At 42.3% G+C, this 18,968-nt stretch overlaps 1 protein-coding gene across 1 annotated transcript in view; it reads right to left on the bottom strand.

The window, feature by feature from the left end:
* Window positions 1–18,968, bottom strand: part of LOC122350454 (voltage-dependent R-type calcium channel subunit alpha-1E) — a 109,502-nt gene that overhangs the window by 9,478 nt on the left and 81,056 nt on the right. Inside the window, 16 exon segments of the mRNA XM_043246929.1 lie at window positions 813–909; window positions 2,812–2,939; window positions 3,204–3,372; window positions 9,200–9,266; window positions 9,269–9,290; window positions 9,428–9,493; window positions 10,210–10,320; window positions 10,570–10,662; window positions 10,824–10,934; window positions 14,262–14,426; window positions 14,984–15,185; window positions 15,380–15,514; window positions 15,711–15,871; window positions 17,043–17,139; window positions 17,258–17,269; window positions 17,611–17,717. Coding sequence (XP_043102864.1) covers window positions 813–909; window positions 2,812–2,939; window positions 3,204–3,372; window positions 9,200–9,266; window positions 9,269–9,290; window positions 9,428–9,493; window positions 10,210–10,320; window positions 10,570–10,662; window positions 10,824–10,934; window positions 14,262–14,426; window positions 14,984–15,185; window positions 15,380–15,514; window positions 15,711–15,871; window positions 17,043–17,139; window positions 17,258–17,269; window positions 17,611–17,717 — 1,743 coding nt within the window.

The following is an 18,968-nucleotide window of genomic DNA, read 5'->3' as shown; positions in this document are numbered from 1 at the left end:
TAAAGATCGTAGCAAAAAAAATAATAAAATAAAATAAACAAATACATTTTTATAGGTATATGTGCAAAAATAATATTTATTAAATATAATACATGCATAAAAATATAATCATAAAAATATAGTCATGTATAAACAAAATGAATACCATATAAGTGTGATCAAATATAATATATGAACAAACTGTTTTATATAATGTGTTAGATTAAATATAAAAATGATTTAATTCTGAATATAAAATAGTAACCTTCATATTTTTTTTTAAATGCCCTCAATAGGTAAAAACTGCCAAATAGCAATTATTCCCCCTTTATAAATATAAAGTTAATTTATGAAGTTAAATTAATGTAGGTCAGGGGAGAGATGAGCTTAATGTTCTGTTGATTTACAAACAGGTGAGGCAATGGCGAAGCTGAGGAGTCTGCCCTCCTCTAACCTAAAACCCACATTTATACAATAATGTTCTATGAAAGCCCCAAATCCAATTCAGACACAGAGAGACTAAATCCCTACTGACATCCATTGGCAGTGTTAGATATTATCTAATGGAGTTCACTGATGGATGGCTCTCAGTGTCATTAACTGCAGCAGTTATTCACACTTCAGGAGCGGGCCACGGGCCAAAGGGATGAGCTGTCTCTCTGTGCGCTGAGCTCTTGTCTCTGCCAGTCTTTGACCCGGTGGAAAGTAGCACTAGAGTAGATCACGGAAACGAGAAGGGGGTGAGGGGTGTTATCTAGTGAAGGAGTGGGGAATGATAAAAGGAGAGAAGGAGAGAGAGGCAGAGGGGTAGTTTTTTTGTGGGTGAACCAAACCTTGCATGCCACCCTGTAGGGACAATTCTTTCCAAAGCCCAGTGGAGGTGATATTGTGCGTACTACTTTGTACATCTCCTTATAGTGTAGTTTTCCACTGGAGAAGGAAATACTGGCCGTTAACAGTAAATTAGACAACTTCAAGATAAATGTAGTTGGAGTGTTTTTTTTCATGATATGTTTTATGTACATTTTAAAGGGGTCATACCATATATTAAGTTTAAGGTTTTTTTTGCACCAAAAATCATCAAGATTTCACAGCCTTTCTCTGAATTATGGAATCAAACTGCTGTAATTTTGCAGCTGTAATTTTCAAAGACAGATATTGAGAGATATATTGCAGGTTAGTCTCATTAAATCAGTGGTTCCCAACCGGTGTGCCGCGGCACTAAGGGGTGCCGTGAGATCTTTTGAGGGTGCCGCCAAAATTTCGGGAAAAAATTGCACTAACGTCATTCTCTCTTGGCGGAGAGGGGAGGGAGGGAGAGGACTACCGAGATAGCGGAGAGTAGAGACCTGCAATCCCGCGGGAGTACCACGGGTCTCGCGGGACCCGACGCAACCCAGTGCGGCGCGGGACGAGGTTTGATATGTGAACGCGGGTGCGGGCGGTAAGGTCCTCGTGTGTGCGGGTTGCGGGAGAATAAAAATTATTTGCGGGACTCCGCAAAATGGAAATATCTTAAAATTAAATAGTTAAAAAGAAATAAAATATTATTTATCTGCTGCACAAAAGCAACACGAACAACTCAAAATAACGTAAATTCGAGGAAAAAAAGACCATAGACCCACACCGAGGCAAAATGTCTGAAGAGCATGACACAGGTGGAGCGCTTAGTGCTACAGATATTAGTTCATTATTAAAGAAAGGAACATACAGAACTACAAAGACGGTATGGAAAGCACCTTCCCTTTGCGAGCTGCGACAAATGCAGCAAAATACTCGCATACAGCAGCCACAAGTCTGGAACTTCAGGTCTGAAGCGTCATGTGTGCACAGTTTTAATGTTTACATGCGGGCGGGAGCGGGACAAAACTTGAATATTGCGGGCGGGAGCGGGACAAAAATAATCTATATTGTTGCGGGAGCGGGACAGAACCTTGCGGGAGCGGGAATGAAAAATCTGTCCCGCGCAGGTCTCTAGCGGAGAGTCCTTCTCCACCCCACCCGTTCCTCAGTGAGGGTTGTGGATTGACGCGTATAACACACGTACAGCACAGGGCGCACATCGAGTCGCCACTCGCCAGCATGCCTCAGTACTGATTGGTGACTCAAAGGAGGCAGAAGATATTGTATTAAGCAGCACGTGCACGAGTGCACGTAAATTTGTGATCGAGTGCAATTCTTGTGATAAGCTAAAACTGTGTTTGTCGCTCTCTACTTAACTATCAGAAACTAATTTAAGCCTCTGTGATTTTTCCTTGCATATTTGTATCAGAATACTATTTTTTTTTTTATTAAGGCAGAATCAGTGTAAACAGTATTCTCATATCATCTAGGACTAGGTATAAGGTGTTGTTGCATGCAAACTCTCGAAATGAAACAAATAAATAAATAATAAGAAAAAGCTACGGAGATTTTAAATATCTATTTCCTTATAAGGGTGCCGGGAACTTTTGAAAGGCTTTCAAGGGTGCCTCAAACAAGAAAAGGTTGGGAACCACTGCATTAAATGATGTCCGAATTCAGAAGAATTTGCTTAATGTAAAAGCTCTGGTCTCAAAAGACAAAAAAATTATCATGATATGACCCCTTTAAATAATCCTGCAGGGTTACAAATTAGTGTAAAGAAAGAAACAGAAACATTAGTGACAATTACAAAGTAAATTTACATTGTACATTTTTTTAAAATAAGACTTTCATTAGGGATATGTTTAAAAATTGTGTGTATTTATAAATACCTTATAATGAATTAAATACTATGTTGCAGAATGAGAACATTTTTTTGACATCTGTGTTACGTGTGATCGACTGAAAGGAGTGGAAGGTATCTCTCACCATGCTGCACGGTCATACTCTCCCCAGATCCGTACAAACTCATCCAAGTGATGAGGACCCAGAATGGATGAGTCACGTGTCAGGTACTCAAAATTATCCATAATCACAGCCACAAACAAATTTAGCATCTATAAGAGAGTTAGACAAAATGAAAATAAAGACAGCTAAATAGACAGAAAAGTAAAAAGGTATTCAGAGTGAGCTTCAGAGTGTCAAACAGGGGCAGATTGTTATGTTTTTTAATGATACTAGTTTCATTTAAATTAATTTATTTTATTTCATGGGGTTTTTTTAATGTGTTAAAACTTGCCATATGTTTTTTTGTGAATAGGTTTTAGTGTGAAGTTTTGCAATGCTGAGTATTTGTATCATTAAAATAAATAGTGTCTTACCAGAAAAGAACTGAAGAAGATGAAGGAGACAAAGTAGAAGTATGCAAAGTCTGTACCACAATCTTTTTTCTGAGTTGTTGTTGAGTTGTTGAAAGACTCATCTTTTTCACATTCCTTCTCTCCTAAACAGGATAACATGATTTCCTGCCATGACTCACCTGTTGCACTCCTAAATACACACACACACACAAATAAATATAAATATAAATATATATATATATATATATATATATACACACACACACACACACACACACACATATATATATATATATATATATATATATATATATATATACATACATATACATATACATATACACATGTACATCAAACATTAATGGTCCTTTCCACTGCGTGGTATGGCTCGGCACGGTTTGGGAAGGATTATCCTCCTTAGCAATAAAAGAATAGAATGTCTGTACTTCGAATAGACCACAAAACATTTTTGGTTGTTAAAAGAAGGTGCGCTCGTTTAAAACAGTTGTGTTCGTTTCTTTCGCTGGCTATGCTGATTTAAATCTTGCACGCCTATGTGTGTTTCACACAAGTTCAATGATGCAGGTAGTGCTGATTCTCTCCAGCCAAGTGTTTAGCAGAGTGTACTCGTCACATTTTGGTAATGGTACTGTACGCTTAGAACCTCAGCCGAGGTGGTGCTCGTACCATATATATATACTGTGACGAGCGCCCCGAGGACGGATCAGCGCTGCCCTGGGAACAAACCAGGAACACCTTCACCAGCCACTCAACGAAGGATTCGCCACACCTGGAGCTCATCAGCCGCGGGCCAGATAAGCCCGGCCAGGCGACGGCTTCAGTGAGCCACGAGACTCGGGTTGCACACTAACTTGTTGTCTTTCTCTTTATCTCCCAGAAGCCTCACCGTGTGCGAGCCTACCTGAGCTAATTCCCGATTGCCTCACCGTGGACTCCCTCACCACTCCGAGCACTGGAAAGCACTGAAGACAACGCTCCGCTGCACTCACCGGACTCACCGCTACACTTCCCCGGACGCACCGCTGCATTCCCGCACGCCTCGAACTCACCGCGCACCTTCTGTGTATTATCTAATAAATACACCCTCCGGGGGTTTCACTGCACCTGTTTCTCTTGTGCTTCCTCTGCCTCGCCACAAGTGGTGGAGAATGCGCGCAGTTTTAAAGCGCAAGAGAACAGAGAAAACAAAGAGAAAAAGGAAGAACGCTGTCGCCGCCTTTATTAAAGGTCCCCCACAACATCAACTTCTCTCTTTGCTTTTCCCAGGAAAGCGCCGCTTCCGGCGAAGATGGAGGAGTTCCTCCAACGCCTCTCAGAGGTTTCTATTCGCCAGCAACAGATCGTCGAGCATTTGGCCACCCGCCAGAATGAGACCGAGCAGGAGCTCGCTGCCCTCCGCGCCGCCACTCGACCACGCCCCGCCGTGCCTGATCCCCGGATGCAAGCCACACAGCTGATACCCAAGATGTCCGCCAGCGACGACCCCGAAATCTATCTTGAGATGTTCGAGAGCGTCGCAACCACTGAGGGATGGGACCGGCGGGATTGGGCACGCGCGTTGGCCCCGCTGCTGTCAGGAGAGCCCCAGCGCGCCTACTTCAGCATGCCGGCCGACCTGGCGAATGGATATGATAACCTGAAGAAGGAAATCTTGGGCAGGGTCGGTCTGTCACCGGTCTGCGCAGCCCAAGCCTTCCAAGAGTGGGTCTTCCAGTCTCGCCAGCCGGCAAGGACCCAGGCCGCCGAACTTACTCGGCTGGCGCAACACTGGCTCCTGGACGGGACACCAACCCCCGCCATCATTGTGGAAAGAGTGGTGATAGACCGGCTCCTGCGGGCTCTTCCCCGAAATTATCGCCAGGCGGTCGGTATGAGAAACCCCAAGAACGTTGCGGAGTTGGTGGAGGCGGTCGAGCTGGCGGAAGCCGCCCAGCGTCGAGAGGCCGGGGAGCGGGCGCCATCTTTTCCCCGGAGGGTGTCCCAGGAGCGACGCGCGCGGAGGGCACCGGCGACCGATGGAGAGGCGGCGGTCCCGACCGCGAGAGATGAGCCAATGCCAACCGAAGAGGCCTCAAACCCCCCTAGAGCGTGGCTGGCAGGCTGCAGCCTCCACCGGGAGCTTCCCACGCCGCACCGAAAATCCCCATCGGCCTGAATGGACAGAAGTTCAGCGCCCTCCTTGACTCTGGCAGTACCATTAGCCTGGTTCAGTCCCGCCTCCTACCCCGCGCATGGAACCACGGAAACAGCTGCCACTGACCTGCGCCCACGGGACACCAGGAAAGTTTCCACCCGCCTCATCACCGTGACGACGGCGGAGGAAGCTGGCCCCTGGAGGTGGGTCTCGTCACGGGATCTGCCGGTACCAATCATCCTTGGCGGGACTGGCCGGGCTTCGAGGAGGCGCTACACACCGCGACACAGCCTGTCAGCCCCCGAAACCCTCGCCGGAAGAGGCGAGAAGGGAGAGGAAACCGCCGCCCTGCCGTTCTCCTAGCATCGGACAGCGGAAGAGATGGTGAGTCCCCTCCTCCTACAACTAATGTTTTCTTTGATGTGTTCCAACAGGTAGTCGGAGGGGGCTCGTTCGGCGGGCTCAGCGGGAGGATGACCGGCTCAAGAATTGCTGGAACCAGGTACATTTCATGGATGGAGAGGAGACGCGGCCCGGCCCCCATCCTCTTCCCCACTTTATTGTGGAGAACGGCCTGCTCTATTGTGTCGCCCGGCGGAGGGGGGAGGAGAAACGGCTCCTGGTGGTGCCCCGAGGGAAAGTGGACACCATTTTGGAGCTCGCCCACGCCCACCCGCTGGCCGGACACCTCGGGGCCGCCAACACTATCAAGAGGATCCGGGACCGTTTCCACTGGCCGGGGCTCGACGGAGACGTGAAACTTTCTGCCAGGCCTGCCCAGAGTGCCAGAAGACCTCGCCCCGGCCACCTCCCCCTAGTCCACTTATCCCGCTGCCCATAATCGAGGTGCCCTTCGAGCGCATCGGGATGGATCTGGTGGGCCCGCTGCCGAGGTCTGCCCGCGGCCACGAACACATCCTGGTGATCGTGGACTCGCCACCCGGTACCCCGAAGCCATCCCACTCCGCAAAGCCACCGCCAAGGCGATCGCCCAGGAGCTCTTCACCCTGTCCACCAGAGTGGGGATACCCGGGAGATACTGACCGACCAAGGCACCCGTTCATGTCCCGGTGATGGCCGACCTCTGCCGGTTGCTACGGATCCAGCAGCTGCGCACCTCAGTGTACCACCCCAGACGGACGGACTTGTGGAGCGGTTCAACCAGACACTGAAGCAAATGTTGAGAAGGGTTGTTCCGAGGACAAACGCGACTGGGACCAGATGCTCCCCTCACGCCCTCTTCGGGCGCGTGAGGTGCCCCAGGCCTCCACCGGCTTTACCCCATTCGAGTTGCTGTTGGTCGACAGCCGCGAGGCCTGCTGGACGTGGCAAAAGAGGCCTGGGAGCAGCAGCAGCAGCCGGATGCCCAGAGGTCGGTCGTGGAACATGTTCAAGCCATGCGGGACCGGATTGAACGGGTGATGCCCCTCGTGCGGGAGCACATGACGCAGGCCCAGCAGCAACAACAACGGCACTATAACCGCCCTGCACAACCCCGGGAATTCCAGGTCGGCGACCGGGTCATGGTACTGGTCCCCACCAATGCATGCAAATTCCTGGCCACCTGGCAGGGCCCATATACCGTCCTGGAAAAGATCGCCCGGTTACCTACCGAGTCCGCCAACCAGACCGTCGACGCACAGAGCAAATATATCACATTAACTTGTTGAAGAAGTGGGTGGGGACTAGGGAACACCTATCCGCACTCACCGTTCAGGAGGGCCCGGTCGTCGACACCAATGCCCTGCTCGCTCCCGCACAGAAGACGGAACTCCAACATCTGGTCGGTCAGTTCTCGGATGTGTTCTCGTCCACGCCCGGGCAGACTAACCTCCTCCAGCACGAGATCCGGACCCCTCCCGGCGTCATCGTCCGCAGCGGCCCTACCGGATCCCTGAGGCTCGTCGGAGAGCTATTGAGGAGGAGGTAAATCAGATGCTGAAGTTGGGGTGATTGAACCATCGACGAGCCCGTGGTCCAGCCCCATCGTCCTGGTTCCAAAACCTGACGGCACCCTCCGCTTCTGCAATGACTACCGGCGACTCAACCAGGTCTCCGAGTTTGACGGATATCCCATGCCCCGTGTAGACGAACTGCTGGAACGTCTTGGAAGGGCCCGGTATATCTCCACCCTCGATCTCACCAAAGGATACTGGCAGGTCCCGCTGTCAGAGGAAGCCAAGCCAAAAACGGCTTTCTCCACCCCCGGCGGCCACTGGCAATACCGGTCCCTTCCCTTCGGTCTACACGGGGCACCAGCCACCTTCCAGCGACTAATGGACGTCTTACTACGACCCCACCAACAGTACGCCGCAGCCTATCTTGACGACCTTGTGATCCACTCGGAGACCTGGGAGGACCATCTGGAGCGCCTGCGGAGGGTGCTTCGCGATCTTCGACGGGCTGGACTCACCGCCAACCCCAAGAAATGTCACCTGGCGCTCTTCGAAGCGAAGTACCTGGGTTACCGAGTTGGGAGAGGACTGATCCGCCACAGGAGAGCAAAATCGCCATGTCCAGGAGACCCCGAGGCCCACCAACAAAACCCAGGTACGCGCCTTCTTGGGGTTGGCAGGGTATTACCGTTGTTTCATCCCCGACTTCTCCTCCATAGCCGCCCCTCTGACAGACCTGACCAGGAAGGGGCAGCCTGAACGGGTTCTGTGGAACCCTGACGCAGAGGAGGCGTCCGGGAGGATTAAGGCCGCACTCACCTCGGACCCTGTCCTGAGAGCCCCGGACTTGGCTGCCCCTTCCTGCTACAGACGGATGCTTCTGATGTGGGTCTGGGAGCCGTACTGTCCCAGATCCAGGAGGGTGAGGAGCATCCGGTCCTATATATCAGTAGGAAGCTGACCCCGCCGAGAAGAACTACGCCGCGGTAGAGAAGGAGGCCCTAGCCGTCAAGTGGGCAGTCCTGGAACTGCGGTACTACCTCCTGGGGGCGGTTCACCCTACTTACCGACCACGCACCCCTACAGTGGATGGCCAGGGCTAAGGACACGAACGCCAGGGTGACCCGCTGGTTCCTCGCGCTCCAGGACTTCCACTTTGACGTGCAACACCGCTGGGACAGCCAACGCCAACGCCGACGGCCTATCACGGATGTGGTCGGCTTTTGCAGGTCTGTCAGGGTCACTCCCCACCCACCCCAAATTTCCCGTTACTACGTTCTGCTTTATCCACCAGGACCAGGACAGCGCTGGGGGGGAGTGTGACGCAGGCCCCGAGGAGCGGATCAGCGTTGCCCTGGGAACAAACCAGGAACACCTTCACCAGCCACTCAACGAAGGATTCGCCACACCTGGAGCTCATCAGCCGCGGGCCAGATAAGCCCGGCCAGGCGACGGCTTCAGTGAGCCACGAGACTCCGGGTTGCACACTAACTTGTTGTCTTTCTCTTTATCTCCCAGAAGCCTCACCGTGACGAGCCTACCTGAGCTAATTCCCCGATTGCCTCACCGTGGACTCCTCACCACTCCGAGCACTGGAAAGCACTGAAGACAACGCTCCGCTGCACTCACCGGACTCACCGCTACACTTCCCCGGACGCACCGCTGCATTCCCGCACGCCTCGAACTCACCGCGCACCTTCTGTGTATTATCTAATAAAACACACCTCCGGGGTTTCACTGCACCTGTTTCTCTTGTGCTTCCTCTGCCTCGCCACAATACCAAAAAAGTACCATGTCCCAGTGGAAAACCCCCCAAAAGTGAACTGTACTATGCCATATTATGCAGTGGAAAAGTGCCATAAGTCACATTTATTTACCCCCATAGGATGGACTGCTTGATTGTATGAGCTTCCTAGTAAAATAAATGTAGCACCTGTTTTTTACATCGAAAACGAAGTTAATCTTACCTAAACAACAGCATGAGTGCACCAAAAAATGTCTTAAAGTTGTTGTGTTCGTTGATATGGCTTTTGGATTTAGCTTGATGTTGCCAAATACCTTTAGTGAGATTACAAATACATAAAAGGTGTCATTTTCAGGTATTAATGAGTACAGTTGATATGAAGTGAGTCAAATGAAGAGACAGAGAGAAGAATATAAAGATGGGACATTCTGGGAACAAACACAACCTTTACCTGCATGCCAATGATGGCATAGATGAAAAACAGCATTGCAATTAGCAGACAGACATATGGAAGAGCCTGCAAGACAAATCTCATGTTAAACATTAAAGTCAAAAATATATAGTAAATAATTTTTTCATTTCCTGATATGTAACCCAGATGTTATCAGTAATGGGCAAATATTACAATTACATAACTGCTTGCTATTGAATACAAAGTACAAAGCTTACAATAATAGACAGCACATTTAAGTTGAAATTATCTTTAAAACTAAGGTTTAATGAGTAAGTACTGTAACATGTTACAGTAGAAGAATATATAAGTATGAGGCCCCGATCACAATAGAAGAATGTGGCTCGATCACACAGAATGTGTTTTTCAAGTTTGAAAATATGTTTAACCACACTGCCTTTTTGGTTGACTTTTTGTTCATTTAGAATTTTTTATGTTGCCTACCGAATCAGCTGTCAGTCTAATGACGAGCACTTAAAAAATCTTTGGTATGCTTTTAAGTAAGTTGTCATATTATAAGAAACTTAAAAGTTCAGCCCTATGACAGCCACCACAAGTTTCTCCTCCATCATTGCAATCTCTGGATTTTCCAAGCAACTTTCGCCACCACAATTGAAGCCCTGTCTTTCCATTCAAAAATCGAAAAAAAAATCAAACTACAGTTTGCTTTTCTACTCAGAGATGCTTTTTCAACTCAAAAAGGTGCCTGTCACTTCAAAAACACATTCTGTCTGATTGGGGCCTTTTATTGTGGTGCTACTGTAGTAAAAGCCAGGTCTGACCTTGAAAGACTGAACAAAAGTCCAAAGCAGAATACGGATGGTGTAGCCCTGACGCAGAAGTTTTATCAACCGAGCAGCCCGGAATAACTTCAGAAAGCCCATATTAAAACTCTGCAAACCAATCAGAACACAAAGGGTTATTGCGTATGCAAATAAATACCGGACACAAACAAATCTAAATACAAAGGTCACTGCTTCTTGAAATACAGCTTGAGTGTTGAGAACATAGCAATCACAAAGGAACTTGCTCATGCAATATAAATACTGGCTAAAAAGCCATTAGAATAGGGACGTAATTGCTCATGCAAATTACTACGAACAGCAAACACATACTGTATATGAGGCTGTTTGATTTCTCACTTTTGCTGAGTGGACTTTGTCAACCACAATTTCAGTGATGCTTCCTAGAACTGTTATGAAGTCAAATATATTCCACGTGTCTCTGAAATAATTCTGAAAGATATAAAATAATTAATACTAGAAATGCATTTTATTTTATATATATGTATGTATGAGAGAGGGGGAAAGGGGGAGAAAGAAAGAAAGAAAGAAAGAAAGAGAGAGAGAGAGAGAGAGAGAGAGAGAGAGAGACAGAGTTCCCAGTGTGTGCTTACCATAATACCAAAAGCCAGGATCTTGAGAACACATTCCACAGTGAAAATAACAGTGAACACAGTGTTGAGGTATTTTAGCACATTGTCATAGCCTTCAATAGGGTCATGATGCTGATAGAAAGCAAAAAAAAGAGAGAAACAGAAAGGTTTTATATTTAATTGGTTTAATCTAACAACCACATCCTAGCACACATTCAAAACACCTTAATAATTATTTGATAATGTCTTAACAACTCATAATGTCTTAGCAACTTTCTAGCAACATAACATCCAAGCAGCAACAGGCTTGCAACTGCTACCCAAAATAACTTAGCAACCAGAAAAGCACCAAAACAACAAATGAGCAACACCTCAGCAACCACCTAGAAAAGCAGGGCCATTGGGAGAAAGAGCTGTGTCACTACAATGTACCATTTTGGGTTTTTTTTTTATGGCAATGGTGAATCATGGGGCCTCTGGATAGTTCTTGGAACTGAAGCTGAACTGAAGAGACCATTGTCTGGGACAGTCTACTGAATTAACTAATTCAGTACTGTACTACTACTTTTATTGTAAAATCAGTTTTCTTAAAGCAGTTACATTTATCATTTTGTAATTTGAGACAAACTTTTGAACTTTTTATTGGTGTGAACTTAGTGGAAAAGCGCATACACCCAAGTATGAGTACTTCACTTTTTTGTGGTTGTTGTAGTCTTTACAGCCATATTTAACAGTCACATCTGATAACAGATTTATAGGGACAACATGCTATTTGCATTGATAGAAATGTATCAATAAATACACTGCGATAAATAAGTGAACAGTGAAAGTCAATGCATAAAATAAAATTAAATTTGTAAAACAATGTCTTAAATTATTTAAACTTTTGATATATTATGAATATAGCTATAAATTAATAGATGAAGGGTGCATAAGAATTGAAAACATTACAGCATAACTATTTCATTTAATCTTATATTTCAATTACTTGCAATAACATGCAATTAAGATCAATTAGACCCTCAGAAACCAAGACTCATGAGATTAGTTAAAATGCACATGACTTGAAAAAATAACAAAATGATCTTTAGACATGGGAACTTAAAATGTTTTAAATATTAGATATCTAGAATATTGTTATAAATTAATGCATGAATTGGATACCGATGACCAAAAATTGCAGTTCTGTCTGTCTTACTTTATCTTTTCCAATTTTTTGCCATACATTTTTGTTGTCTACACTACAGTGACCGGGAGGGTTTGTCTTCGGTGTTTTGCCGTGACCACGACATATTAAGTCATAGGAATGTGATAATAAAATGAGATTGTTTTGTCGAAGTAACAACATCCTTATGTCGTGGCCTCGAGATGCTATGCTGAGAAAACATCATCCATCTCTCATGGCCACAACTTCTTATGTTGAGAGAACGGCATATTTTTCTTGTGGCCACAAGTTTATTGTGTAACCTGCATGGCCATAGCAACCTGGAGTTGTCAGAGAGGATTCATTATAATTTTATTTTGAATTACAAAACTATTATATTAAATATTATAGAAATTATTTAAGAATTTCCTTTATTGTTTTATAATAGAAATTATTATATTGACCACTGACCAGTATTTATTTAGCATGGACTACTGGACTGTTGGCTATTGCATGTGATGTGAACAGAATTCATATTAAGTTTTTCATGAATAAATGTTGCAAAAAGGAAATAAAATAGGCCTTCAATAAGGATTTATCTCACAGTCTTGCCAGCTGTGTGTGTCCATTAACTGATCACCATTTTCTGTAATATTGCTATATTATTATTATTATATCAGTAACATCATCAACATCATCATTATTATTAGCCTATTATTATATTTGTATTTTCCCTTCATTTCATTCTTTTTATAAAGTTACAATGTAAAATTCAACAAGCCAATAAAGCTTTGATTATGCCGACAGGAAGGGTCAACTGGAAATGCAGTTTAAATTTGAATTTAACACATACATTTATTTCTGCTATTTAACAATTATTAATATAGCTTAGTACCTAGTGTTTTATTGAAGAATGAATCATTCATATATTTTCATTAAATTAAATGTTTAGTGTTAATACATTTTTTTTATCTGTCTCTGATAACCCCAGATTGCTATGCTCATGCAGGTTTGTTTACACAATAAACTTGTGGCCACGAGGAAAATCTGTCGTTTCCTCAACATAAGAACTGGATTTTCCTCAGCATAGCATCTTGTGGCCATGACATAAGGATGTCGTTACCTCGACAAACCTATCTAGTGGCCAAGACATAATATTAAGTTCCCACAAGTTAATATGACATTCCCACTAATTAATATCGCGTAGCCACGTTATATTATCACGCTCCCATGACTTATTATGTCATGGCCACATCAAAACTAAGTAGACCAAAGACGACCCCTCATGGTCACCATACTACACAAATCACGATCATACATTTCTGCCTAACAATGTCTTGACAACTACTGAGTATGGCAACAGCTTAGTAATACATATATACAAAGCACTGAGAGCCAACTTAATTTAAAAAAAAACTGTCCAAGTTTTTCAACTTAAGACCTTAGACTAATTAGTTTTTTTCTATTAATGTTACCTGTGCTGTGCAGGCTTACAAATAATGTTAAGCAATAGCCAAAGCTATTTACAGTAAGCATCATTTTACACATATTCAGCTCTGGAGCCATTCTTATATGGACACCCACCTTTCAACATCCAATTAAAACCGGGATGGATGCTAATATGCCAATAAAGCACTTTAAAATTGAAACTGAAAACTAAATGAATAAGACAGACATAGAGAAAGGAAGCTGTTCAGACTTACAATAGCTAAAAATATCTGTGCTCTATTACTCTCTCTGTGCTTCAGTGTTAGGCAGAGTGACGCAGACATGATGACTAGCAGAGGCCGACCTCTAACTCCAGGTGAAATTAGTCACGGAGATGTCATGCTAAAGCTAATGAGGAGAAGTTAAATAGTAGCCGGTGCTTCAGATCAATATTTAATAAGCTGTGACTCATGACTGTCTGGTTTTCTACCAGTAGTGCAGACCAGAGGTCACCAGCAGGGGCTGAAAAACAGCTAAATCAACCCAATTTATTTTGACAAATACACCCACAAAGAAAAAAGTATTGTCCCAGGAATACTCACAGGCTTTAAATAAGTTTCTATTTCATTTTAATAACAAAAGCATTTAAAAGAATAATAATCCTTACATTTCTGTCATTATATTTAAGGGAAAATGTATAGTTACTGCAAACAAACCCTTTCAGCTTTAGCATAACTCAGTGCAAAACAGGGTGAAGGTATTTTCTTTGCATGGCTACTTGTCAAATAAATGAACAAATAAATGAAGTAAAGAGTAATTTAAAATTATTTTTATTGCAGTGTAAAAGAAAGACCACAGTAAAGCAATGTAAAGAACGTCCTCCTTACCTTCATCATGAGAACGATGGTGTTAAGGGCGATCATCGTCAGTATAGTGTATTCAAACACAGGAGACACCACAAAATGCCACAGCCTGTACTGTAAGGTCTGTCTGTTCTGGGGCATGTAGCGAGTCAAAGGTTTGGCGCTGATGGCAAAGTCGATACAAGCCCTCTAATAGAGAAATAAATAGAATAAGAACACCTTGCAAAAGATTACATAAGCTTGCACTTTTGGGCAGGATTCAGATCACAATGTCTGAGACACAAAAATCTAATATAACATTACTGATGGTTAAAGGGATAGTGTACCCAATAATGGTTTTAGGTTTCACTGCCAAATGGTATGGAAATAAATGGGACCCAAACAGGCATGTGCACTGGTAGGGCTCAAGCTGTTCAGAGCACATGCCCTTTTGCCCATAAACACCGAAGAGACCTTTTTCTGGTGGTGCTGTTTTTGAATAAAGACAGAGGGTTGAAAATATATACATGCACAAATATTTGGAATCTGGAGCACTTTTCATTCAAAAGGTCCTTTGAGAATACTGAAGTGAAGAAAATTAATACCTCTATAAAAAGCACTCCTGTCGTGTGTACAAGAGCCAGCGCTCTGATAAAATTCAACAGTTTTTTCTTTATGTTGTCTCAAGTATGTACAATTGCTTCTATGTGCATTACTACACACATGCACTGGATTTGCAATACAAACATAAAAACGGGAGCAGTCACCTCGTTTTTCTCCAGACTGCACTCCTCCATCATTTTGTCACCCTGCTCTTGGAAGGTGATGATGATGAGGGCCACAAATATGTTGACGAAGAAGAAGGGGAACACCACAAAATAAATTACATAGAAGATGGACATCTCCATTCTGTTTCCCTGACTGGGACCCCGGTCCTCCTCGGTCACATCCACAGAGTGCTGCAAAACTCTAAAAAGCCAAAGAGTCAAATTACAGACTAAACCGTATACGTTTATCTATGTTATATAACATTTGGACACTTTATGGCTGCCAAACATTAGTGGAGCATGTGAATAGAAAGGGGTTAAGTAGAATGCTAAGGTGTTAACACGTTTGTCAAAATGATACAGTGTGAAAACATGTATACAAAAGTTGGCTCTTACTGCGGCCACCCTTCTCCAGTGGATACAGTGAAGAGAGTCAACAAAGCCCAGATGATGTTATCATAATGAAAATCACGTCTCTTCCACTCTCGTTTCTCCTTTTTCTTGTCTTTGTCATAGTCAATGTAGTAACCCCTATAAAGAATTATGAAAAAACATGTTTCACATCATTTGCAGGAAAGATTTTGTGCTCTTAAAATGTCATTCTTCTATTCATAGCAGCATTGACATTTTGTAAAGTCTTTGGAGCTTTGAATAATATCTGAGCAGCTTTAAAATTAATTTTCGAATTATATTTAGAATTTATACTGCAGATGTAATGGGCACCCACTTGCACTCATCTTCTGTGTCCTTTGAACTGTCGGTGCAGTAGTAAAATTTCCCTTTAAAAAGCTGCACTGCAATGACTGCAAATATGAACATAAAGAGCTTGTAGACGATGAGGATGTTGAAGACATTTTTTAGTGATGTGACCACACAGTCAAACACGGCCTGCAAATCAAAAAAGGGAAAAAGAACAATTTGAGATAATGACAATTTATTTATTCTTTTAACCTTATTGTTATTTCAGTTTTTATTTTGGTAATTGTAGTACTTACATATTATTTCAGTTAAAATGCCAAGGAAATAATTCTATATTTCTTTTCTTTCTTTTTGTTGTTGTTGTAATATTCATTTTTAATTTTATTTAAGCTTTCTAAATTATGCATGTATAAAAATATGGACTGACTGAATCTGTGCAAGTAGAATGGAGTTATTTGACCATTCTTTGGTCATATTATAAATATTTCAGTTGATTGTTGTGCTAAAATGTTCTTTTAATAGTCAGTACAAAATGAAAGCAGATTGAAAAAAAAAAACAATATTTTTTTGCAATCCTTAAGTCTCTAACAAAATTTGATCACTTTAGAAAAGCAGTTGTCCTTCTGTCTCTTAAATCTTTCTCTCACACTTTATCACTTTGCCTGTTTTTTCTACACATTGCTGGCTCTTTTTCCACCTCTTACACCATGTCTCTCTCATTCTTACATACACAAACCCAAGATACACAAACACACACATACACACTGAGAGCTCTGTCAGACTGGAGAGAGTTCCCATGTGTGAGGACTGGGAACTGAAAATACTTATGCAGTCTTTTCACACATGGCAAGAGAGTTTCATCACTTTCCCTCTTATTTGATCTTGTTCTGCTGCTTTGCTGACCACATTTGTCAAATAATCAACCTCAAGCGATTCAAAATGAGCAATGCGCACACATACACTGTTCAACTAATTGTCTAATCCAATAATGTCTTGCAATTCAACAAAGATTTGTACCTTCACAAACATTTAAAAAAAAATCTTTATTTTTGAATGAACCCTCTAATGCTCACGAAAGCTAAATTTATTTGATCAAAACTACAGTGAAAACACGTGATCCTTCAGAAATCATGCTAATATGCTAATGAAGAATCTCTCATTATTAGCAATGCTAAAAACAGTTGTGCTTCAAATACTTTTAGGAAACCATTTTCTTTTTTAAGAATCCTTTGATGAGTAGAATGTTAAGAACCAGAATTGAATATTAATGCATTCATAAAAAATAAAAAATGTTTTTAAACAAACAAATCTTTTGACCCTGACTTTTGAACGGTTATGTATTCCTTTCATGTTTGCATACCTTGAGTTTGGGAAGTCTTTTAATAGTCTTAAGAGGCCTCAGCACTCTGAGAACACGTAGTGATTTGATGGTTTTAATGTCTCTTCCTGTGTTACTCCTGTATAGCATGAAAACATACATAACAAACAATAAAAAACTGTCCTCATTCTCATGTACAAATACAAACACACACACACATTATTATATGGCACAAAATCACAAGAGAATGTGTTTACCCCATCACATTCCTGCCAAATGCCGTGAGCCACAATCCACAAGAAGACCAACAGAAAAAAATGAGAAACAGACAGGCATTCTGAACCAGCTTCTCAATGAACAAAGAAATGCTTTACACTTACAACACATGAAAGAGAGCATCAACTAACATCAATATGTGTTCAGAATTTGAAATGTCTGAATGTTTTTCCTCACATAACTCGTGTAGTCACACAGCATTAATGGTATTAGAATATGAATAACAAAAGATTTGATCAATGCAGCTAAAAACTTTCATCAACATGTTTCAGATTTACCAGCAGAATGCTAATTTACACTTCTTATATCTCATGCTTGGATTCATTTGACTCACGTGAGAGCAAAGGCCACCAGAGCTCCCACCACAACTATGAAGTCCAGAATGTTCCACAGGTCACGGAAATAGGAGCCATCATGTAAGATCAAACCCTGCTCAATCATCTTAGAAAGACATGATAACAACATAAATCAGGTTTCCATCCAAGGTTTATTTTTACGAAAAAATATACAGCGTGCATAAATTCTAGTGTTGCCAAAATGTTTGGAAGCACCTTTTTTGTCGAGAAAAGGGGTTTTAGCACAAATTAATGTTGTGTCACATGACAGAAGCCCGTGTTCGTGGTTTTTCTGTAGACTAGTTCAAGGCACATAAATCATATTTAAGATATTGTATGTAAAATTTTATATATGGTAAAATTGTCACCTCTTAATTTAATGCTGCTTGAATATGTTGAAATTTAAGATGCATTAAATTTGTTCTGAACATAAAAGTTGTTAATAAAGTTAATTTAGGGGCTGGCAGGATCACTTGATGTTTTTCCCCTTATAAAAGTGGAAACAGCTTATACTAATACTCATTCAAGAATAAGGCACTGTTGGAAACAATTGTAAATATTTATTTTATTTTTGTACAATCACAATAAAAACAGTTGTGTGTTTGTAAATAAAGGAAACTAATTGGATGCCACCTTTTAAAGACCGCATCATTGAAATGAACTGAAATGAAATTAGATGCAAGGCTGCTTCTTGTTGCTGCTTCTTTGTTTTGTTAATTTATTACTTATTTAGAAAAAAATATTTTGCACATGAAACTTATGAAATTTATTTCTTTTATATATAGCTTCATTTTTTTTTCTGTGTGCACAAACTCTGTGTGTGATGTGACCATGTTAATCCTTCTGATGTCCATATTGCTTTTTACTTACAAAGGTACATTACAAAAGTAATCCTTAAAAACAAATGTAGCTGTTTTTAATGGTTCACAGCCAAATATCAATTCAAATTTAATGTAATTGCAATTTAACATAATCGTGTCAGTTAATAATGGCTTAATGAACCATCGGTTGTCGGTTAGGAGAAATAAAATACCCTAAATTAACATTCCTATTTCCAATGCAGTCAAATAATAATAATAATAATAATAATAATAATAATAGAACTGCACCTGCTTATGAATAGCTTACTGCTTGATGATGAAGTCTATAACAAAGTACAAAACATGAAAACTCCTGAAACTTGTTAAAAATATGTTTATGCAGGCCTACAATTTAATAACAGCCTATAGTTTTTGTTTTTATTTGTTTCAAATAGATGGAGAACATCAATTTGAAAATAGATGTATTTGTTTAAGGGCAATTTTTTTTGGCGATACACCAAAACTTATGTGACAATCCATTTTTTTAGGATGACATC

The sequence above is a fragment of the Puntigrus tetrazona genome, chromosome 8 (genome assembly GCF_018831695.1).
Source record: "Puntigrus tetrazona isolate hp1 chromosome 8, ASM1883169v1, whole genome shotgun sequence".
Classification (NCBI taxonomy): Eukaryota; Metazoa; Chordata; class Actinopteri; order Cypriniformes; family Cyprinidae; genus Puntigrus; species Puntigrus tetrazona.
This window is presented reverse-complemented; position numbering and strand designations above follow the sequence as displayed.